This window comes from Panthera onca, chromosome E1, assembly GCF_046562875.1.
Source record: "Panthera onca isolate mPanOnc1 chromosome E1, mPanOnc1 haplotype 2, whole genome shotgun sequence".
Classification (NCBI taxonomy): domain Eukaryota; kingdom Metazoa; phylum Chordata; class Mammalia; order Carnivora; family Felidae; genus Panthera; species Panthera onca.
This window is the reverse complement of record NC_138352.1, coordinates 31144497-31168285: the sequence shown is the minus strand read 5'-3', so window position 1 is coordinate 31168285 and position 23789 is coordinate 31144497. Positions and strand designations below refer to the sequence as shown.

The window sequence follows — 23789 nt, the reverse complement described above, 5'->3', positions numbered from 1 at the left end:
CTACTTAAGTGGCTGCGCCTGTGTTGACTGGGCGCGGTGGATAGTAAGGGGGCCTTAGCTTGATGCCTATAGGGCAGCTTTAGGGGGTGGGGGTGGAGGCCTTCAGCGAGACCTGCGGCTTGTGGCTCAGCCTTGATCTTCTGTACCTGCTCCTGCAAAAGAACCGCACACGGCATTTAGGGGTATCAGGCTCTGGGCTCCAGGCTCTGCTCCTCCGCTGCAGTTTCCTTTCCCAAGGCCCAGGGAAGCTCGTCACTTGGAAGTCAGCTCCCTTGCCCGAAGGCGGGGCTGGGTGAAATCAGGAGCCATCCTCCTGTTTTTGCCCTCATTCCTAAGGGGTGAAAGGCGCGAAGTTCAGAGCCTTTGTGCAGTGCACCTTCAGCTAGCCAGGTTTGTGTTCAGGTTCTGTCACTTTGGGGAAGCACTCAAGGGAAGCCGGATTCCCAGAGCTCCCTCTCTGCCGTTCTGCATCTGGTGTTCCCTTTGATGCTCTTAAAGCTCTCGTGTAGCCTGCCAGGCAACCCCCACCCCTGACCCGGGAGAGGGGAATGGAAACAGCCATCATGTTTCACGGGCACTGCTGGGGCTAACGGTCGCCTTGTCTGGTTTGTCTTGCAGGATGACTATATCCCGTATCCCAGCATTGATGAGGTAGGAGCCCCCTGGCCACACTGCAGCCTGCGCTGGGTCTCAGCTCTGGGATGGGACTGGTGGTGGGGGGGGGGGGGGGCGGGCTGATGGCCCCTGCTCCGTCCCACGTGGGAGAGAACCTCAGGCCTGGAACTTCACCTTTGTGACCTCCGTTTTGCCACGTTGAGACTGGGGTGCTGATCACAGCCTTGCAACTTCGGTGCTCCAGGGTTGGCGAAGCTGACAGGTTGTTGGGCTTAAATTTGGGGTTTGTGTTACTGTAAACACAGGCCTCAAATACGGGGGTCTCCGCCGTGGAACAGTTCAGAGGTGGGGGGGTGCCACCACTGGCACTCCACTCCTTCACTCCCCCTGTAGAGCCAGGGCGGGCCACAGCGCAAGACTTTCTCTCTGCTTCCAGGTTGTGGAGAAGGGAGGCCCGTACCCCCTGATTGTCCTGCCCCAGTTTGGGGGCTATTGGATCGAAGACCCGGAGAACGTGGGGACACCGACCTCCCTTGGCAGCAGCATCTGTGAGGAGGAGGAAGAGGACAGTCTCAGCCCCAGCACATTTGGCTATAAGCTCGAGTGCAAGGGCGAAGCCAGGGCCTACCGCAGGCACTTCCTAGGGAAGGTGAGGCTGAGGGCCCCTGGGTGGAAATAGCTGCTGGTGCAGGCAGGGAAATGCACCTAGACCAGCCTCGTCCAGTGCCCCTTTCTCCCTGTCTCTTCTCCTTCCTGGGCCTGCCCCCTTCCTAGGGCCTGCCACTGTCCTGCTGTCCTGGCTGGGGAGGTCTGACTGGCTCTCCTCCTGGGCGAGGGTACAGGGGGTGTGCAGAAGTCAGGAAGGCTCAGTGTGATGGGTCCTTGGGGGCACCACCCCCACCAAATGTTCACGGAGGTGACCGGATGGGGAGCGTTTGGGGGTGAAGGAGAAAATATGTTCTCACACCTTGGAAGTCTTTGTTTCTGCGTATATAGTACAAATCTCTCCTGTCCTCACTCCAGCAGGTCCCCAGGGTGATGTGCTGTGAGCCTCTGATTGTTTAAAAGTGACAAAGTTACATTTCTTTAAATATATTCTGCTCTTCAGACTTGCTTGGTTCGGAAGTCCCAAGGGCAGATTCCGGAAGTTTCCAGTCTAAGGCAGTTTTGCAGAGTTTCACAGGGAGGAGGGAGCTGCATCCGAACCCCCATGCAACTTGTTCAAATGCAGATTCCAGGGCCCCACCCTGATATGGCAGATCTAGGGTGGGCTCCCCGAGCCTGAGAGAGGCCCACTGTCCAGAGCAGCTCCCAGCTTCCCATGGACGGAGGAGCCAGAGTTCCTCCTAGTTTTATTCCCACAAATAGTCGGAATCAGCAAGAGCTGCCTCCTGGGATCAAGAAAGTGGGTGTGGGGTCCTGTGGAGGGGAACTTGAGCTCCAGCGTTCAAGGTGGGCTTGAACACTGGATCTGTCCCTTACTAGTTGTGTGACCCTGGGCAGTTACTTAGCCTCTCTGGACACCGGTTTACATATCTATGAAATGGGCATGATGATGTCATCTTCCCATAAGGTTGTGGTCAGGATTTAAGGAGTCAGTGGGTGTTAAGTACTTAGTCTAGTGCCTGGCACATCCCGATGACTGCACAGTTGGAATCCCCTCCTGTGATCTTTCTCTTTCTCCTCCTCCTCCTCCTCCTCCTCCTCCTCCCCCTCCTCCCCCTCCTCCTCCTCATCAACAGCAGCCACAACATCCTTGCCTTTCTTCCTCATTGCTGTGGGCAAAAAAGGTGATTTGGGGGAGCCGTCTGGAAGGTCTCCTACTCTGTTAATACCTGATTTCTCTTTCTAGGATCACCTCAACTTTTACTGTACTGGCAGCAGCTTGGGGAACTTGCTCCTGTCCGTCAAGTATGAGGAGGCAGAGGGCATTGAGTACCTTCGGATCATTCTCAGGTGGGGCTGCTGCACCGTTGGAGGCCACGCCTCTAGTGGCAGGGACCCAGAAATACCAGTCTGACCAGTCTGGTCTGGGTGTGTGTGTGTTGGGGGGGTGGGGAACAGACTGGCTGGAATTCTGGGGCTCTGTTGAGTTGCTAAGCAAGGAGACCAGGCGTTTATGCCAGCCGGCCAACTGTGGGAGTCAGAGTGGTATCCTAGTCTCAAGGTCACCTAGACCATACCCCCGCCTGCCTTTCTGTCTGGCTGGGACCGTGGCTCTGAAGAATTTTGGAAGGGAAAATAGAGATAGCTCTTTCTGCTGAGATACAGCTCCAAACCGCCCTGGGAGAGGGTTTGCCAGAGCACTGCTTGTGGCGTGCATCCAGTCAGGAAGATAGATCCCAAAGCATCTGTGTGTGCGTGCAGGGTTCCCTGAGATGGAAAGTGGTCACAGTGGGAGCACTGATTTACTGCTAAGCCATGGTACCTCTCTCCTCAGGGGCAGGATCTGGGACTGGTTTCTGTTTTGTTCAACTAACACGTTTTGTAAACCCCCCTCTGTACCGGGGAGTGTGATAGGTGCCGGGATGCAATGATGGCTGAGTTGTGGTCTGTTTTCTGAAGGCTTATGGTCTAGTAGAAAAAAAGCAGAGGATTTTACTATGTGTCACAGGTATTATGCACAGGATGCTGTGGGAGCACAGAGAGTCTGTATCTTATTTATCTCTGCCCCTGGTGGGCTGGTGGAGAAGCCTGGAAGGCCAAGTGTTAGTGCTTAGCAGAGTGCTGTGAACCTGTCAAGCTCCCAGTCCATACTCGTTGAATCTAATTGGAAGTCCTTGACGGTATTTGAAAGAAGCAGTGACATTTTTTTTTCTGCCCAAATTTTGAGATAAATATGGGAGGGAGCAGGGGCACACAGTCGTGCTGTGGGAGAGGGGTGTGTGGGGGGGCGGTACAAGGGAGTTGTCAGCACCCATCCAGTCTTGGTTTTTGATTAAGGAAGGAAGCAGTTTTCTTTACGGAGGTTCACTTGGCTAGACATCATATTTGCAAGGCAGGGAGAAGTTAACTAAATTGCTAGAGCAAATTTTTTGAGGGAGTAATATGTGGATCCCCAACTCCAAATAGGATTTTGAACTAGGTGACTCTCTATAAAGAAAATTATTTTCTTTCTTAATAAAAATCAGACCTTGGGGTGGCTGCCTGGCTCAGTTGCTTAAGTGTCCGACTTCGGCTCAGGTCGTGATCTCGTGGTTTGTGAGTTTGAGCCCCGCGTCGGGCTCTGTGCTGACAGCTTGGAGCCTGGAGCCTGGAGCCTGCTTCGGATTCTGTGGCTCCTCCTCTCTCTGCCCCCCCCCCCCCCCCCCGCTCATGCTCTGTCTGTCAATAATAAATACATGTTAAAAAAATTAATAAAAAAAAAATAGAAATCAGACCTAAACTGGGTAGGATTTCTGAGTAAGATGACAATTGAACACAAGGATCTAACACCCTTTTTCCAATACTCCAATACTGTGTCTTATTTGAAATGTTGCTTCAGAACTGAAAACATGGGAAAGATGTCAGGAACACACCACACACATTGAGTATTTTTTTTTACATTGACTATTTTTAAAATAATCTATGGGGCAGTTAGGACTATAATGTGGATGGTATTGAGAGTTGAGCCCCAGCTCACCTTCCTTACAGAGCAATGTAGCATGGGGATATATGAAATTAGGAATTCTGGGGAGTCCTGTACTCTTTAAGTGTTTACTTATTGATTTTGAGAGCAAGAGAGAGAGTATGAACAGAGGGAGGGCAGAGAGAGAGAGAGAGAGAGAATCCCAAGTAGGCTCTGTGCTGTCAGTGCAGGGCCTGACTCAGGGCTCAATCCCACAAACTGTGATCATGACCTGAGGTGAAATCAAGAGTCGGGCGCTTAACCACCTGAGCTACCCAGGCATCCCGAGTCCTATACTCTTTAGAAGTGAGCAGGAGCCTTGGAACAGTCAGGGGTCTTTCCACATGGAACCACTTCTGTTGTTGTAGGTCAGCAGCATTTGAAATCAATCCCCTGGGGAGCCCATGAGCAATCTCAAATGTGGCTTTCCCAAATAGAAAACCCTGGGGTGGCAGGGAGAAGCCATACACCAGCTAGGAAGTTGGACAATCATTAGTCTCACTTGGAGTGATGGCCAGGCCAAATTGAAAACCAGACATAAGAAAATTGGCCCTACAGCTTTAGAAGCTTTACCAGACACAAAGAAGAAATTATGCAGAGGTGACATTCCCCTGCTGGCAGTGACTCCTGTCCCAGCTTCTTCCTCATTCTTTGTAGGATTCTGGATTATTTAATTGATGTCTTAAAACAACTAGCTCTCCAGCCTAAAATCTGAGAAGTGTATTCTGACAGCTTCTGTATGTGCTATGAAGGTAGCCAAGAAGAATCTATCCACAATTGGAAATGAATAACAAGTCTGAGTCGATTTCTTCTTTTTTAAGTTTGGATGTAAAGAAGAAGTAGGGGAGGAAAAAAACGCCTCACAGGTTGGTGAAAGGAAAGATTCTGCATCTAAAAAGGCATACCCTAGCATTTAGAAGGTAGGGACTAACTAAATTTTAGAAACGATTATTTACTACAGAAAGCCAACCAGATGTAGATATCTATTAACTTTGTATTTTCAGCAAACTTCCAGAAAAAATAAACCATATGAAAAAATACAAAAGATAAAGTAAGGTGACAGAATGAGATGAAAAAGTTGCTGGTAAATTAAAGAAAGAACATAAGAAAACTAAAAATGGCCAAAAATTTTTTAAATTTATTTTCTACATTTGTTTATTTTTGATAGAGAGAGATAGAGCATAAGTGGGGGAAGGGCAGAGAGAGAAGGAGACACAGAATCCAAAGCAGGCTCCAGGCTCTGAGCTGTCAGCACAGAGCCTGACGTGGGGCTTGAACTCACAAACCGTGAAATCATGACCTGAGCCGAAGTTGGACGCTTAACCGACTGAGCCACCCAGGCACCCCTGCCAAAAAGAATTTTAAATGAGGGGCACCTGGGTGGCTCAGCTGGTTGAGCGTCTGACTTCAGCTCAGGTCATGATCTCATGGTTCATAAGTTCAAGCCCCGCATTGGGCTCTGCGCTGACAGTGCAGAGCCTGCTTGGGATTCTGTCTCTCTTTCTCTCTCTCTCTCCTCCCTACCCTACTTGCTCTGTCTCTCTTTCTCTCTCTCAAAATAAATAAACTTAACAAAAATTAAAAAGAATTTTAAATGATATTAGAAGCAGTAAAGGGAAGAATCTACTTTGTGGAAAACCCAGTTACTAACAATGAGAGCAAGCTTTCACATAATTCAGAGGAAAACACAGAAACTCTAAAATGATGAGCAAATTATAATAAATGTGGGGAATAGTGAGCAGGAATTAAGTTTGTGGATAATTGATGTTCTTAAGCTAATTGAAGATTTAAATCTGCAGATTGAAATGGCTCACCCAATATCAGATGAAGTCAATGAAAGGAAACTAATAGCTGGACATATTTTGATGAATATGTAATATTCCATGGATATAAAATCACTATTAGAATGAAAACATTCCAAAATAAAGGAAGATAAAACATTAACATCTAGCAAAAGATAGAACATAAAGGAACATGAATAAATATAATAGAAGTCTGAATACATGTAATATATAATAAATATAAATGAGTTAAATTTCACTATTAAACAGCAAAGATTCTCAGTGTGAGTCATGCCTCCACTGCCCCCCACCCCCACTAATGGATCAATCTATGTATCTTTATTTTATTAAAGAAAGTAATTCAGTATATTTAAAAAGAAAAGTGTTGAGAAAAATTTATAACAAATACAAAAGGGTAGAGTTGCAATATGAAAAAGTAGAATTTGAGGCAAAAAAGCAGTCAGTATGACAAAAAGGGCTATTGCCTATTCATAAAAAATAAAGCCTTGTTTAATCAAGGCTTAATATGTGCCGGACATTCTCCAGGGGTAGGGCTAATGTAAGGAATAAGCTCATCTCTTATTACCTGGCTACAGAAAACATTCACTACATGCTAGGTATTCTTATTCTTGTTTCTATTCTCACTCATCTTCTTATGGACCTGGATTGTTTTAGATCCAAAGATAGATGGTATGGCAGAACTGAAAAAAGTTTATAAGAGCTTGAATGTGGAGTGTGTGTCTGAATGTGTATATGTGTGTGAGGGTGTGTAAGGTTGAGGGCTCATGCTAGAGAGGTAAGAAAAAGCTAAATCATGTATGGACTATGTCTAGGAACTTAGATTTTATTCTGTGAGCCAAAGGAGAGCTCCTGAAAGGAGAGTATCATGATATGATGTGCATTGTAGAGTGGTCACTGGCTAGATTAAGGGGAATGTCTTGGAGGGAAGGCAAGGCTAGAAGCAGGAAGATGAATCAAGAGGGTGCTGTGATGAGTCAGGTGATTATCATGTGACTATACAGGCCACCTGGTTGCAGAATGTGAATGCTGCCTCCAGTACTGTGCAAACCAACAACCTGATGGAGCTGAACCAGGGTGACTTGCACTGAGGATAGAGGAAAACGGGTGGAAAGTTCCAAAACACCCAGAGAAATTGACATTAAGAAAGACAGCTGAAAACATCAACAAATGAAAGCTGGATTTACTGCTGATGAAATGCAAGTAATGGTACACTTTCAAAATGACTTATATCTGAAAAAGGTAAAGAATGAATAGCATCTATAAACAGGATAATAAATTATGATATAGTCCATGAGTGGATACACATGGGTACAAAAAGAAAACAATTGGAATTATTGGGAAAAAAAATAGTTGAAATAAAAAAACTCAATACAGGAGAGCCTGGGTGGCTAAGTTGGTTAAGCATCTGACTCCTTTTTTTTTTTTTTTTTAATGTTTATTTCGGAGACAGAGACAGAGCATGAGTGGGGGAGGGGCAGAGAGAGAGGGGGACACAGAATCCGAAGCAGGTTCCAGGCTCTGAGCTGTCAGCACAGAGTCTGATGCGGGGCTTGAACTCACAGACCGTGAGATCATGACCTGAGCTGAAGTCGGACGCTCAACCGACTGAGCCACCCAGGCGCCCCAGCACCTGATTCTTGGTTTTGGCTCAGGTCATGATCTCGCAGTTTGTGAGATTGAGCCCTGTGTCAGGTTCTGTGCTAACAGCTTGGGATTCTCTCTCTCCCTCTCTCTGCCCCTCCCCTGCTCGCTCTCATGTTCCCTCCCCCCTCCTCTCAAAATGAACCCTGAGAAGCAAACAAAAAGTAAACCCCCAAAACAAAAAACTCAACACATGGGATAAAATCTGGTCTAATATAATGTATTCAGAATCAAAGAGTGAATCCATGAATTGGAAGATAGTCTTGAAGAATTCGTCCAGAGCGCAGCACAGCTCTAGGATAGAATATATAAAAAAGAAGGAAGCTATGTGGATAATAGACTGATAGGTCCCAGCATTTGTCTTAGAGTTTCAGAGGAAGGAATAGAGAAGCCAGTGGAGAAGAGATATCCAAAGAACTAATGGCTGAGAATATTTCAGAATTGAAGAAAGCACACACTGTGGTGCTGAGTATGATTTTAAAACAAAACAGTACTACTGGACACATTGAAGTGGAACATTGGAACATCAGAGAGAAAGAGAAAAATTTTAAGCTGCCTAAGGATAAAGACACTCATCTATGAAGTAGTGACAACCAGGTTGTGAACAGACTTCCTATCAGCTATGGGACTCTAGGACAGTATCTTTAAAACGTTGGAGGAAAGAAAGAAAGGAAAGAAAGAAAGAAAGAGTCCTTTAATCTAAAGTTCTATATCGAGAAAAGCTATCTGCAAAGACAAAATAAAACTGTTTTCAGATTCCCCCGAAAGAATGACTAAAGGATGTCCTTCAGCCAGAAGAAAAGAGAAACTGAAAGAAAAGATGCAACTAAAAAGTGGCAAGAAATAGGTAAACTGTGTTGATACATTTAATTACCGATGGGGAAAAAAGAGGCTTGAACTAAATTAATAAACAAAAGTAGGAAAGACAATGGGGAGGGAAGAGTTCAATAGTTGCCGTTTCCTTTTCCCTCCTCAGGAGAGAGATAGTGAGGAAGTGCAGAGTTTGTTGGGAAAATGTATACATGTCTGTATTGGAAGTTATAGAAATACAATCTATAGCTCAAATTAGCAGAGGGATAAAAAGAGAATTAAAAATTTTTAAATTAAACTCAAGGCAGGAAAGGAGGAATTTTAAAAAGGAAAGAAAGCACAGAGTAATAGAAAACACAAAATAATAGAAATCATTCCAAGTACACTAGTGATCACAATAAATATAAACAGACTAAATTAGCATATGAATGTACTAGACTATCAGATTGGATGAAAAATACAGCTATATTTCTTTTTTTCCTCTGTGCCATCTTTTTTTAAATTCAGTTTTTTAATTTTAATTCCAATACTGTTAACGTACAGTGTTCTATTAGTTTCAGGTGTATGATGCAGTGATTCAACAATGCTATACATTACTCGGTACTCATCATGATAAATGTACTTTTAATCCCCATCACCTATTTCACTCATCCCTGTACCCACCTTCCCTCTGGTAATCATCAGTTTGTTGTCTATAGTTAAGAGTCTCTTTCTTGGTTTCTTTCTCGCTCTCTTTTCCTCTTTGCTCAATTGTTTTATTTCTTAAATTCCACATGTGAGTGAAATCCTATGGTATTTGTCTTCCTCTGACTTATTTCACTTAGCATTATACTCTCCAGCTCCATCCATGTTAACTGCAAATGGCAAGAATCCATTTTTTTTTATAGTTGAATAATATTCCTCTGTGTGTGTGTGTGTGTGTGTGTGTGTGTGCGCGCGCACACGCACCACATCTTCCTTATCCATTCACCTATGGATGGACACTTGGGCTGCTTCCATAATTTGGCTGTTGTAAATAATGCTGCAGTAAAATAAGGGTGCATCCCTTTGAATTAGCGTTTTTGTATTTTTTGGGTAAATACCCAGTAATGCAATTGATTACTGGATTGTAGGGTAGTGGGTATATTTTCCTCTAAAAATATTTTATTATTATTATTTTTAGAGGGAGAGAGAGTGGGGGAGGGCAGAGGGAGGGAGAGAGAGAGAATCTTAAGCAGGCTCCGCGCCAGGTATGGAGCCTGACATGGGGCTCAGTCTCACGATGGTGAGATCATGACCTAAGCCAAAATCAAGAGTTGGTTGCCAACCAGCTGAGCCATCCAAGTGCACCCCCCCCTCTTTTTTAAAGTTTATTTATTTATTTTTGAGGGAGAGGGAGAGAGTATGTGCAAATGGGGAAGGGGTAAAGTGAGAGGGAGAGAGAGAGAGTCCGAAGCAGGCTCTGTGCTGTCATCGCAGAGCTGGACATGGGGTCGCCCTCACAAACTGTGAGTTCATGATCTGAGCCAATACCAAGAGTTGGGCGCTTAACCAACTGAGCCACCCAGGTGCCCCAAGCTATATTTTTCTTATAAGAGACATACCTAAAGAAAAGCAATATTGAAAGATTTAAAATAAAGAAATTGAAAAAGATATGCTGGAAAAATACTAACCAAGAAAAGTGATGTAGCAACATTAAAATCAGACAAAATAGGGTTTTAGAAAAAAAGCATTGGTAGGGATAAAGAGAGTGTACTCCTTTGTAACTTGTCCTGATGTTTCCTGCTGTGTGGAGGGAACATTTCTGTGTAACGTCCCTGGCTCTCTGCCTTCTCTGATAGATGAGTTTGGGAACAAGAACTTGAAGTATGTAGCCCTGGTTTTTCCTTTTTCTCCTGCTCAGAGCTAGTTGCTCTCAGGGTGCTCCCTCTGCCCCTCTGTGCTGAAAGGCCCACCTGGGCAGGCCCCTACAGAGGAGGCTTGCCTCTTGCCCAGCACTGCCAGTGACCTGGTGGATAATCCTGGGGGTCATTTAGGAGATCATTTCATCTTTACACCAAGCCGGGTGGCCTTTATCAGTAACAAAGGAGTTATTTTGACTTCCAGCTGCCTTACCCTTAATTTTTTTGTTTCTGAATCTGTTCATTACCTGGGCAGAGAAATATGTCCTTTCCTGGACCCACGGAGGGCTCAGCTCCCATGATGATAAAGAGAACAGTCCACCCAGAAGATCTAATAGTCATGAAGTTGTACTTAGCAATATAGTCTTGAATTTAGAAAGGCAAAAACTGATGGGAATATAAAGAATCAACAAATGCTCAGCTTTAGTGGGAAATTTCAGTAACATCTTCCACACTTCCATGGACCAAGCAGACAACAATTGTAAGGATATAGAAGATTTGAACAATGCAATTAACAAATCTGATTTTGTAACATACGTTCCCTAATTCAACCACAACAGCAAAAACAACACTGTTTTTAAGCCCAACGTAGAACCTGAAAAATGTCTGTGTATGAAGTTAACGAATTTAAAATAACATACAGATTATGTCCCATGAATATAAGAAAATTAAGTTGGAAATCAACAATTAAAATACTGAAGGAAAATATCATACATTTAGAAAGTTAAAAAAAAAGAAGAAAATCCTTTAAATAACTCATGGGCTAAAGAGGAAATCACAACAGAACTGACAAAATATTTAGAACTGAATGACAATGAAAATACTACCTATCAATGTGCGGGATGCAGTTCAAGTGGTACTTAGAGAAAGATGTATAGTTTTAACTGCATTTGTGAAAACAGAAGAAAGATTAACTGTAGGCATGCAAATCAGGAAGTTAGAAAAAGAATAGTAGGGAAAAAAACCCCAAGAAAATAGGAGGCAGAAAATAAAAAAGACAAGAACAAGTTCAGCGAAGTAGAAAGCAACAATAAAAAGGAATAGAGACAAAACCCAAAGTTGTCTCTTTGAAAAGATTAATAAAATCGGCATACCCCATCAAGGACTGATTAAGGGTGAAAAGATACAAACAATGTTACGGCAGTGAAGGAACAGATGCAGTTTTAAGTACAGATAAAGTTCTAAGGGAATGCCAAAACCCCCTGTATATCAATGCATTGGATGGATAATTTATTTTTTAAGTGTTTATTTTGGAGAGAGCATGGGCAAGGGGAGGGGCACAGAGAGAGAGAGAGAGGGAGAGCGAGGGAGAGGGGCTGAGGATCCGAAGCAGGTTCTGCACTGACAGCAGAGAGCCTGATGTGGGGCTTGAACTCACGAACCACAAGATCATGACCTGAGCTGAAGCTGGATGGTTAACCAACTGAGTCACCCACTACCCCACATTGGATGGGTAATTATATAGAAAAACACAAATTGTCAAAATCGACTCAATCAGGAGTGGAAAACCTAAATATTCACTGTTAAATAACTGAATTGGTAACCAAAAGTATCCTCCTACCAAAACCCAGCAAGCCCAGAGATTTCACAGATGAGTTTTAGCAAAACTTTAAGGAACAGAAAATCCCTATGGTATACAAACTATTTCAAAGGATCAGAAACTCCTCAGCAATTTATGAGGCTGGGATAACCCCTTGATATCAAAACCTGAGAAGGGAAGTAAAAAAAACCAAAAAACCAAAAACCAGTGTTGCTATTGATGTGAAACTCTCAATAAAATATTAGCAAATTAAAGTCAGCAGGATATGAAAAAAACAATGCATCATAAGCAAGTGAGTTTTACCCATGGAAGGAAAAGATGGCTCAACAGAAATATAATCTACTGGGTTAACAGATTAAAAACCATATGACTGTCTCAGCAGATGCAGAAAAGCATTCAGTAAAATTCAACACTTTCTTAATGTGCTAAATGAATCAGGGAACAGGCTAAATTTAGAGTCTTACGGTAAATCCCTTTATAAAGCAACTTTCATCCCATTTATATTTTGAGTAAATCCAGATTTTCAAATCTTAGATTTTCTTTTCATAAGAGGCTTTATCACATGTGAGAGCACACGTGTATCCAGAAGCTGTGCCCAGTTCTTTGGGAGAACACAAGCCCCACAACAACCCCAAAAATCATGGTGAATTTGAGGGCGACTGTTTGCATTTCCCGTATCTCAGGCAGGTTCTTTAAGTGTCCTCCTCCTCCAGGATAATGATTCCATTTTCCCACCATTTGAGCGTAGCACCCAACTCGTGGGTTGGGTGAAATGCAGCAGGTCTGACTATAGGGAGACACCGAGCGAGTGTACCTTGTGGCCTGGTGTGATCTCAGGCACCGTCTCAAGCCCCTTTCCTAATGGACTCCCTTTCTTGTGGACACATTTTTCTCACCCTCATTCACATGTGCAGGTCCAAAGTGAAGACTGTGCATGAGCGGATCCCCTTGGCTGGCCTGAGCAAGTTGCCCAGCGTCCCTCAGATTGCAAAGGTAAAAACCAACCCCTGTGAGAAGGTGGCTTCCTCTTTTAGCCCAGGGCTGGGGTGGGGGTGCAGGCTTGTCCTGAGAGGGCTCTGCCCTTAGAGAGGGGAAGGCCATTACACTCTTTGGCCCTTGACTGCATGGATGGCATGGGGAAGGCTGTTGGCAGATGCCCTCATCTTCCCTGCAACCTCCCCATCTCATCCTCACAGCTGATGCTGCTCATGGTCTCTGCCCCCAAGTTCACAGCCAGTTCAGGGGACCAGAGAAATGGGAAGACAGGACTGGCTATGGAGAGTGCTGTAGGACTTGAGAGGAGGAAGGGGTGGGGTGGCCAGGTAGCCTTCCCAGAAGAGGAGAGATGGGCTGGAGGATAGCCAGGCTATTGGTCCAGATAGAGGACCCCCTCAAGGAAGGAGCTGTTAATCAGCTGGTGGCGGGGCCCATGTCACTATTCTGGAATACTGGGAGCTTGAGAACTGAGTCAGCGAAGTGGAGTGAGAAGAATGGTCGGTTGGGTTGGGTTGGGTTGGACCCACCCGATGAGAGTGGGAATGCCAGGCAGAATTGTGCCGAATGCCTTCTGTGGCCTCACTTCACCGGGAAACCTCAGGAAGGCTAGTCAAGTTTCCTGGCCACACGTTAGGGAGAAGAACCAGGACTCAACTCCAGGCCTTCTGACCCTGCAGGTCCTGCCCTCTTGTGCCCTTCCTCTTGGTGGGCGGAGGAGTCCACACGTTTTCAGTGGAAGCGGCCCCTGAACTGTGTGTCTCTCTCTTCCTGCTTAGGCTTTCTGTGATGACGCAGTGGGGCTGAAATTCAACGCTGTCCTGTACCCCAAGGTGAGGATCTTCACCTCCTCCCCCTACCCAGGGCTCTAGAGCCTGGAACAGACTTTCACACCTGTGGCTCTGTGGGATGTTCTCTGCATGTTGGTGGGGTTTTGTTGGGGGTTTTCCAGTAAACCTCCATGTCTCCCTCTCTCCCTGCTCACTCCTTTGCAAACTGGTCCACTGGGAACCAGTCCTCAGGCATGCCCCGGTAAAGACCCACCTGAATTGGTCCCCATCTATTGTGGAGTGGTAGACCTCTCCACATTACTCTGGTCCTATTTCCTTGGGACCAGTACTGAGGTGGGGAGTGATTCTACCTATAGCTAGAGGGCTAGCACAGGTCTGGTCTGCCATCATGGAGGTTGAGGGTGGCAGATGGCAGAACCCCACTGAGAAATAAAAGGCCAGATCATGGCTCCCCATTGCCAGTGTTACTGCAGCTCTGAGGCCTTACAAGCCCCTGCCCGGCCCTAGTTAATAGACTGGCTGGTTCTCTGTTATCAGTTTCCTTAGGATTGGCCCGATCTTGACCCCAGTTATGATGTGGGGGTGGGAGTGGGCAGAGGAGCAATAATAACTTAACAAACCAACAAATCCACTCAAGAACAATTATGGCATGACAGGACTTAAATCACTCACGCACAGTGAATTGCTTTAAATTGGCCACAGGAAGAGAGCCAGTGTACTGAGCGCCTCCTCACGAGCCTGCAGGGCCCGGGAGTGGAAACAGAGCTGTGCAGTGAGCGCTCACACCGGGGCAGCTGAGGCTTGCTGAGGCTGGTTCAGTCCGTTCCCCGAGTCCCACTTCTGATAGCTAGGGACCGTGAGGTGAGATGTTTGGCGGGGAAGAGAGGCCCTGTCCTGGCTGAGACCTCCAGAACGCCCTGGAACAAACGCCTTGAATGTTCACGGTTGGGCTTGACACCATTTATCTCTGTGCAGTGGCTGAGTTAATGACAGGGTCCTCTCCTGCCCAGAGAATGTGCCAGAGCCCTTCTCTCAGACACCTCTTGTTAGCCTGAGCATCTGCAGGCACTTACCAGTGCCCTCCACTGAACTCTGTCGCTCCGAGTGCCCTCCCTCTTGTAATTAAAGCTGAATTAGTGAGGTTTAACCACACATTAAAGCCCCATCCTAAAGGCCTAGCTTAACCACAAGTTTGGCAATTTTTGTCATCGAATCCTATCCACTGAGAGAACCCAGCGACGCTCATGTGCACGGGTCTCTCTGTAACTTGGAAAGCCTCCAGCTCTGGTGATCACGGAAGAGCCGCTGTATTTTCGTGTTTTCTATATTTGAAGCGCTGCTTGGTCCAGCTGCAGTGTTCATCTGGCCGAGATGTGTGCAAGGTTTTAAAATCCACAGCGTTGAGAATGTTCCTTGGAAGGTCTCCATGGCTGGATGCCTCTTCCCTGGCAGGACAGCTGCTCTTCACCTTTGACTCATTCCATGCGGGAGTGGGGTCCCCCTCTGGGCTTGGGCAGCAGTGCTGTTCCACGGGGAGCCATGAAGTGTCCATTTCCTCAGGCAGCTGAGAGCCTCAGTGGCTCACGTATGCTAGCCGACAGTCACGCCTTGTTCTTCCTGTTGTATAACACACGGTCAGTTCCCTCCTTTTTACTGCAGGGACTATCCCAGTAACTATCCCAGTAACACCCAGATCTCCCCTTTCCTAACAAGCTGGTTCAGCTCTAATCTTTCTGGAGGGTTACGTTGATGGCGATGATGATAGCTGCTCTGTGCTCAGCACTTTATGTGCTTGGTCTGATTGAATCTTAACAACCACACATCTCCATTTAATGGATGAGGAAACTGAGGCCCAGGGAAGTAAAGTGGCATGCTCAGGGCTATACAGGTAAAAGCAGTGGGTTCAAGATCTAGAGTTTCGTGCTTCTGAGCCCTGGATACCAACTCTGAAGCAAAACAGAAAATTAAATAGAACCAATGCTCGGGGTTCTTTTTTAAAAATTTTTCCGCCCTCTTTACATATTGTAATAGGGCTGTATGTTCCTCCTTAGAGGCCTTTCATTTGATGGGTAAGAGGGATTGAAGTCTAGGCATAAGCAGTGCCTTGCTCAAAATCATACTGCTGATCAGAGGTGTAATTAGAGCCAGCGTCTTCCTCACTGACCACTTTTGGGGTCCTGGCTTCACTTTTTACACCACAGCTAAGGCACTGGAGTAAGTCCTGTTCCTTGAGTCCTGCTGGGTTCCCTGTGTGCCCAGACCTTGGCCTGCAGATCTGGACGGGAATGGAATGGTGATCCAGAAGTTTGGCCGAGCTGGGGGAAGCCTGGGTCTGGGAACTAGCTGTAACTTCTGGTTTCACCCTTTGTCTCCCTCCATATTCACGGATGTCTCACACTGGGGGGCGTATTATCCACCAAAATGGGTGCTTCCCCGTCTGTTTGCCTCCGAGTTAATAAACAATCTGATTTTTTTCTCCCCACATTTTTCCAGGCCTCCCAAATGATTGTGTCCTATGATGAGCACGATGTCAACAACACATTCAAATTTGGGGTCATTTATCAAAAAGCCAGGCAGGTAAGCACCACACATCTGTACTGGTCGCCATATGGCGTCGATTCTCCCTGGGGACGCTTTGCCTCCCCCAAGCACAGGAGCCCTGTGGCAGGGTCTTACACGTGCCGGATACAGCAGCCACCTTTCACATAGGAATTAGGCTGGAGGTGACAGAATCGCCAAGGCGATCCTTCTCACAAGGAGGCCTGCAGATCCTTTAAACGGTAATATAGTTTTCCATACAGTAAATTTGACTTCTTCCTGGCGGCTCCCCTCAACTGGGGGCTGTGTTGTCACAAGAAAAATCAGACTGGGTCGGGGGGACGGATCAACACAAGCTGCTTTCTCCTTGCTTGTCCTTCTCCCAGCTGGGAGTTAGCTTTTTCTCCCGGAACTTCCTTAGATTGCTGGGGCATGGCGTGCCTCTCTTCCCGCTCTGAGTTCAGCCATGTCAGGCTGGTTGCTGGAGATCAACCGCAGTGGAAGTATTTACGCGGTGGAAATCGGCAAAGCAGGGCTTCCGTTTTCCCTCGCTGGAAAAGTGGTGATTGAAAAATATATCAGTACACCACTGCTCATGCCCCTCGGTCTCTTGTAGCACTTATATCCTGCCTTGGGGTTAGTTGATCAGAGCGATTCTCAAAGTATGTTCCGTGAGACACTAGCCTGGTGAGGTACTCTGTGAACAAATGACTCGTGGGGGTGGGGTGGTTGTGTGGGAACATTTTACAGGCTCTAAGAACCCCCAAGGTAAAGAGCTTTTATAAATTTGTTGAACTCAGGGTTTCCCATACTTATCTGACCACAAGACCACAAACTTCCCATCTTGTCTACCGTGAACGTTTATTAACATCCTGAGCAGTGGTCTTTGAACACACCCGTGTTTCCTCACCTAGGTTGTATGAAAGAAGGTTCCACAGGTTCCAAGGTTCATCTTGGTATCATCTAAGGGCCTAGCATGGTGATTTTATAGAAATACTCATAACTTTTTTGCTGTGTGAAATAATGGACAAAAGTTTTGATGCTCTTATGGTACATTGATAGTATCTTTCAGTATTATCTGTGGGGTTTTTTTGTTTTGTGTGTGTGTGTGTGTGTGTGATGATGTCTTTCTTGCCTAGATGATAGCTGACTTCCTTGTGTGAGGATATTAGACCACGAGAGACATGTGTTTGCTTAAAAACATTCTAATTAAGTAAAGAGTTTAGGAGCCGAAAGGCCAACACGGATGAATCTTATAATTGGAAGGAGATTATTCAGGTAGCTGCTCTAATTATTTTTCCATATTGCACATTTATTTTGTACAGCTCTGCTAATACACCCCCCCCCCCCCAATTAAAGTTCTTCACTTGTGAAATTTACCATAGCAGATCTCATCGGGTGATTACAATCCAGTGTTCCAGCAAAATTATAATTACTGAACATTAACCATCCACCTCTGAGAAGGAGTCTGTATATTGTTTATTTACCTGATGCTGCTGAGCCAAGGTGGAGGCATGTGGGGAGATAAAAGTCTTTTTTTTTTTTTAAGACTTTTTAAAAAGTTGTTTTGCAAACCTATATTTGCAGGGCAGTTAGTACAAACATTTGTTGCACGATAGCTCTGTGCTGTTCTTAGGATATAAGTAAGTCCCATCTGATTCTCCCGTCTGTCTGGCACTGTGCTAAGTGCATTGGGGGATATGGTGATGACTAAGACCCCCTTCCTGAGTGCATGGTCAAACTCACAGCCAGGGTAAAAATGAAGACAATGCTAATACCAGGCTACCTGTGAATCCTACAGAGAGGTGCATCCCCCAAGTACATAAGCTGGATTGTTTTCCAGTACGAGATGTCTATTGCCTGGAAGCGGCTCTTCTCCCACATTCTGGCCTCAGGATGCGGAGTAAACAGCATGCTGAGTCAGAGTTTGATGCCTTGGCGGCATGCTATATAGATCAGGGGTCAGCACACTTTCTGTAAAGGGCCGGATAGTTAATGTTTTAGACTTCATGAGCCATACTGTCTCTGTTGCAACTACCCAGTCCTGCCTTTGTAGTGCAAAAGCAACCATCGACAAAACTAAATGAATTGTCCTGGCTGTGTTCCAGTAAACCTTTATTTATAAAAACAGGCAGCAAGCTGGACATGGCCCAGAGGCCATAGTTTGCTGACCCCTGCTAGAGAGCGGTATTTCCCCAGCTTCAGACATTCATAAATGACATTCAAGATATGTATTGTCTACCGTATGCCTCGATTATCCTTTTTTCACGCCTATACTATTAACTACTTAACATTTTCTTTATTTTTAAAAAAATTTTTTTTTAACGTTTATTTATTTTTGAGACAGAGAGAGACAGAACATGAACGGGGGAGGGTCAGAGAGAGGGAGACACAGAATCCGAAACAGGCTCCAGGCTCTGAGCTGTCAGCACAGAGCCCGACGCGGGGCTCGAACTCACGGACCGCGAGATCGCGACCTGAGCCGAAGTCGGCCGCTTAACCAACTGAGCCACCCAGGCGCCCCTACTTAACATTTTCTTTAAAAAGTTTTTTTTTTCACCTTAACTGTCTTTCTTGTTTAAAGGAAATGTGCCACTACTCTAATTAGAAAATCGGTATCCCTTGCATGAAATGAAGGTAGTTCTAAAAAGAAATACAGAAAATAAAATAAAAAATAAACATGAAAGAAAGAAAGTTAAAAAAAAATAAAATTCATTATCACTTAAAAATAAATAAATAAAAGGAAATACAGAATTGTTAAAACAGAGTTATTAAAATCTAGCTAGATTCTGTTGCTTATTGAGGGCATAGAACCTGAGGTCTGCTTTTTTTTGTTATAAAGCAGGTGTTGAGGAGGTGCGGAAGGATCACCTATTAGAGACTTTCTCCTTGAAGTGGTTGTGTGTACTGGAGTTTCCTCGTATCCTCTGCAGCTGTTCATTGCTGTCTGTGGACGTTTGCAGAACGTCAGCTGTTTGCCGATCCCGCCACGGTGGGCAGAGCCTGTCGGTCAGGCAGGGCCATGTGGTGTCTTATGCCTGTCATAAGTACAGGGCTTTACTACTGTTGGTAGCTTTGCTTTCTATTTTTTAAAAATCATTAAACTTTTAATTTCTAGCTATATGTAAATTGACGTGCAGTTCTAAGAAATAATACAGAGAGCTCTTGTGTATCTCTGCTCAGTTTTCCCCAAAGGTAATGTCTCATAAAACAGTAGTGTAATATTACAGCCAGGATACTGACATTGATACAGTCCTCAGACCTTGTCTAGACTTCCACAGTTTTACGTGTGACCATCTGTGGGGTGTGTGTGTGTGTGTGTGTGTGTGTGTGTATTTTGTTGTATATAATTTTTTTAATGTTTATTTATTTTTGAGAGAGAGAGAGAGAGAGAGAGAGAGAGAGAGAGAGAGACCATGCGAGTGGGGAAGGGGCAGAGAGAGGGAGACACAGAATCTGAAGCAGGCTCCAGGTTCTGAGCTGTCAGCATAGAGCCCGGCACGGGATTCAAACTCACAGAAGGTGAGATCATGACCTGAGCCCAAGTTGGATGCTTAACCACCTGAGCCATCCAGGCGCCCCTGTTGTATATAATTTTATCATGTGTGTAGGCTTCACGGTCAAGGTACAGGAGAAGTCCACTAACACAGGATTCCTGTGTGACCCCTTCATAACCCTGCCAGCCCCCCTTTCGCCTCCATGATCCCTTCCGACCTCCAGTCCTCAACCCCTGGCAGCCACTAATGTATTCTCCAATTTCTAAAACTTTGTCATCTCACAAATGTTATATAAATGGTATCATATAATATGTAACCTTTGGGGATTGGCTTTTTTTCCCTCAGCGAGATTCATCCAAATCCTTAAGTGTATCAATAGTGTTTATTTCTTTTCATGGCCGAATAGTATTCCATAGTATAAATATACCACAGTCTGTTTAACTGTTCACCCTTTGAGGGGTAGCTGGGTGCTTTCCAGTTTGAGGCTATTATGGATAAAGCTGCTATGAACATTTGTATACAGGTTTTTGTGTGAACATAAATTTTTCATTTCTCTGGGGTAATGCTTAGGAGCATATGCTGGGTTATATGGTGATTACACATTCAGTTTTGTAAGAAGCTGCCAAACTGTTTTCTAGAGTGGTGGTTCCAGTCTGCATTCCTACCAGCAATGTATGAGTCATCCCTTTCCTCTACCTCCTTACCAGCATTTGGTGTTGTTACTATTTTTTAATTTTAGCCATTCTGATAGATGTGTAGTGATATCTCATAATGGTTTTAATTTGCATTTCCCTAATGGCGGCTAATGGTGTTGAACATCTTTTCATGTGCTTATTTGCCATCTGTGTATATCTCTTTGGGCAAAATGACTGTTTATGTCTTTTCACCATTTTCTTTTTCTTTTTCTTTTATAAAGGTTTTATTTAAAAAAATTTTTTTAATGTTTATTTTTGAGAGAGAGAGACAGAGCACACGTGAGGGAAGAGCAGAGAGAGAGGGAGACCAGAATCCGAAGCAGGTTCCAGGCTCTGAGCTGTCAGTACAGAGCCTGATGTGGGGCTTGAACCCACGAACCACAAGATTGTGTCCTGAGCCGAAGTTGGAGGCTTAACTGACTGAGCCACCCAGGCGCCCCATAAAGGTTTTATTTTTGAGTAATCTTTACACCTAACATGGGACTCAAACTCACAACCCTGAGATCAAGAGTCTCATGCTCTACCGACTGAGCCAGCTAGGCATCCCTCTTTTGACCATTTCCTAATTGGATTATTATTATTATTATTATTATTAATTATTTTACTGTTCAAAAACTTTTTATAACAGCTTTACTGAGGTATAACTCACAATACTGTTCATAGTGTTTTGAGAATTAATTCTCAACAAAGTGGTTTCGAGCATATTCACATGCTTGTGAAACCATCACCACGATCTAACTCCAGAAAATTTTCGTTAATCCCCAGAGAAACTCCATGCCCATTAGCAGTCACTCTTTCCCCATTCTCTCCAGCTCCTCTCACCACTAAGCTCCTTTCTGCCTCTAGGGATTTGCCTGTTCTGGACACTTCATGTAAATGGAATCATAACATGAGGCCTTTTATGTCTTGTTTCTTTTGCTTAACATGTTTTCAGAGTTCATCCATGTTTTGCATCCAGTACTGCACTCCTTTGACAGAATTATGTGTTATTGTATGGACATACCACATTTCGTATATCCGTTTGTCCGCCGATGGACATTTTGGTTGTTCCCACTTTTGGGCTCTTACGAAGAATGCTGCTATTAACATCCATGTACAAGTTTTTGTGTGGACTTATGTTTTCATTTTTCTTGGATATATTCTTAGGAGTAGAATTGCTGGGCCATATGGTAACCCTATGCTTAGCTTTTTGAAGAACTGCCCGACTGTTTTCCAGAGAGACAGCACCATGTTACATTCCCGCCAGCAGTGTATGAGGCTTCTGATTTTTCTATATCCTCGCCAACATTTCTTGTCTTTCTTTTTGATGAGAGCCATCCAGTGGGTGTGAAGTGGTATCCCACTGTAACTTTGATTACTGCTGAGTTTTGAGAGTTCTTTGTATATTCTAGATACTAGTCCTTTGTTAGAAGTCCAACCATTAATTTTTAACTTACGGATTGGCTTTTGGTATCAACTCGAAGAATTCTTTGCTTCAGCGTTGCCTTTTATACTGACCAGCAGCATTTGTTGAAATAGAGAGACTTCAACCATCAGCCCCGAGAATCCAGCTCTGTTGATTGAGCCCTTATTTGTCCTTCCTCCAGTCAAGCAGACCCACTTGTTGGCGAATGTTGGGGGATGGGGAGGAAGGAAGAAAAGGACCAGGTAGCTGGACAGCCACATTCTGTCCTTTGGCATCAAGAAGCATCAGAGGTATCAAGAAGGCCTTTCTAAACTCGTACAGCTGATTCTGTTTCTCTTTCAGACCCTGGAGGAGGAGCTATTTGGGAACAATGAGGAGAGCCCAGCTTTCAAGGAGTTCTTGGACCTGCTGGGGGACACGATCACACTGCAGGACTTCAAAGGGTGGGTTTCGGCCAAGTGATGGCTCTGCCTCCACTGATGGCACCTTAGAGGAAGGGAGAGGGGAGACCGCTGAGTCTCAGAGGGTATGTGAGAGGTAAAAACATACACAAGAAACGTGGGATTATTTTTCAGCGAGTGATCAACGCTCATCTGCATTCCTCAGGAAACGGGTGATGTGGGGGATAATCCAGAAAGGCATATTGTCTGAGAGGCACTGACATTGGCCTTCTGATAAATGATGAAACAGTTCCAGCCGCAGATTTGTCCTCCTAATTACATTTGACTCTGACCAAGAGGGAAATGAATCCACCTACCCTGTCACTCACCTGCCAGGTCTTCTGGAGGCCTGATGAGCCTCAGGAAAGAGGGCCCTATGTAATTTGGGGAGAAGTGGCCCATTTCAGATAATGTTTAAAAAGGTTGGATAATTAAGGGTTGGTAGAAATACGGTAATCTCCCTGGCAAGACTCCATGCAACCATCTCTGGTTCTGCAAGTGGACAGAAAGAATATTGGGGCTATTGCTTGGAAACTCTGGCCCTTGATTTTCCTTGACAAAGGCAACGTTTGAGAAGGGCCTTCAGGCCTGGCCCTCCTGTTCTATGCTTCGTGGCTGGCACATGGCTGAGCCCCAAGAATTCCCCACGTCAGCAGCCAAATTAACAGGATCTCCTCTAACATGTGTGAAAGCACCCAGCTCTGGGCCCGGTGTGTAGTAGGTGTTCAGTAATCACTTTTTTCCTCCGCCCCCTTCTCTCCTCCTCTTCCATCTTCTTTTCACCCCTCTTCCTCTGTCTTACTCCCCCTGCATGGTCATCACTGCCATCTGGAGTCAATCACACGAGTTAAAATCCCACTTCCACCACTTATTGGCTCTGTGACTTTGAATAAGCTAATGACCTCCAGAAGCCTCAGTTTCCTCATCTGTAAAAGGGAGATAAAGATAGTACTGACCTCACCAGGTTGTTAAGGGATTAACGTAGATAACAGCGTGTGAAGCACTTTTTATGCCACCTTCCATTGACTCTGAGACGCTATCATTGCAAGATGCATCCTGATTTTCAGAGATGTTAAAATATGAAAAAATGTGTGCTTTAGAATAGTTGAAATAGGGGTACCTGGGTGGTTCAGTCGATTAAGCATCCGACTTCGGCTTAGGTCATGATCCTGTGCTTTGTGGGTTCAAGCCCCGTGTCGGGCTCTGCGCTGACAGCTCAGAGCCCGGAGCCTGCTTCGTGTTCCATGTCTCCCTCTCTGTCTCTGCCCCTCCCCCGCTCATGCTCTGTCTCACTCTGTCTCAAAAATAAACAAGCATTACAAAAATATTTTAGAATAGATGAAATAAAGTGTATTAAAGCCAGGAAGGACCCTAGAGATCATGTACTTGTGTCCCCTTATTGTATAGAGAAAGGAAACTGAGACCTAGACAGATTAAGTGGTGTGCCCAAGATCACGTGCTGACTTGGTGGCCGAAGAAGGTTTAGAACCTGGAGAGCCGGACTCTTGGCCTGGTGAGCTTTCCTCCATGCCAGG

General features: G+C 45.1%; 1 protein-coding gene and 1 non-coding gene across 11 annotated transcripts in view; one reads left to right on the top strand and one right to left on the bottom strand.

Annotated features, from left to right (window-relative positions):
- The window catches only part of RAP1GAP2 (RAP1 GTPase activating protein 2), a 223685-nt gene that overhangs the window by 166958 nt on the left and 32938 nt on the right, over nt 1-23789 (top strand). For all 10 annotated transcript variants that reach the window (XR_009614433.3, XM_060646970.3, XM_060646974.3 and 7 more), the window contains 7 exons: nt 619-651; nt 1052-1264; nt 2468-2571; nt 12810-12888; nt 13668-13721; nt 16173-16256; nt 22157-22257. Coding sequence is in view for 9 of the 10 variants with exons in the window: in XM_060646970.3 (XP_060502953.1) it covers nt 619-651; nt 1052-1264; nt 2468-2571; nt 12810-12888; nt 13668-13721; nt 16173-16256; nt 22157-22257 (668 nt within the window). In the remaining variant the exon portion in view is untranslated. The remainder of the gene's footprint in view (nt 1-618; nt 652-1051; nt 1265-2467; nt 2572-12809; nt 12889-13667; nt 13722-16172; nt 16257-22156; nt 22258-23789) is intronic.
- On the bottom strand, nt 20879-20951 carry TRNAK-CUU (transfer RNA lysine (anticodon CUU)). Its single transcript has one exon. It is a non-coding gene; the product is annotated as a tRNA-Lys (tRNA).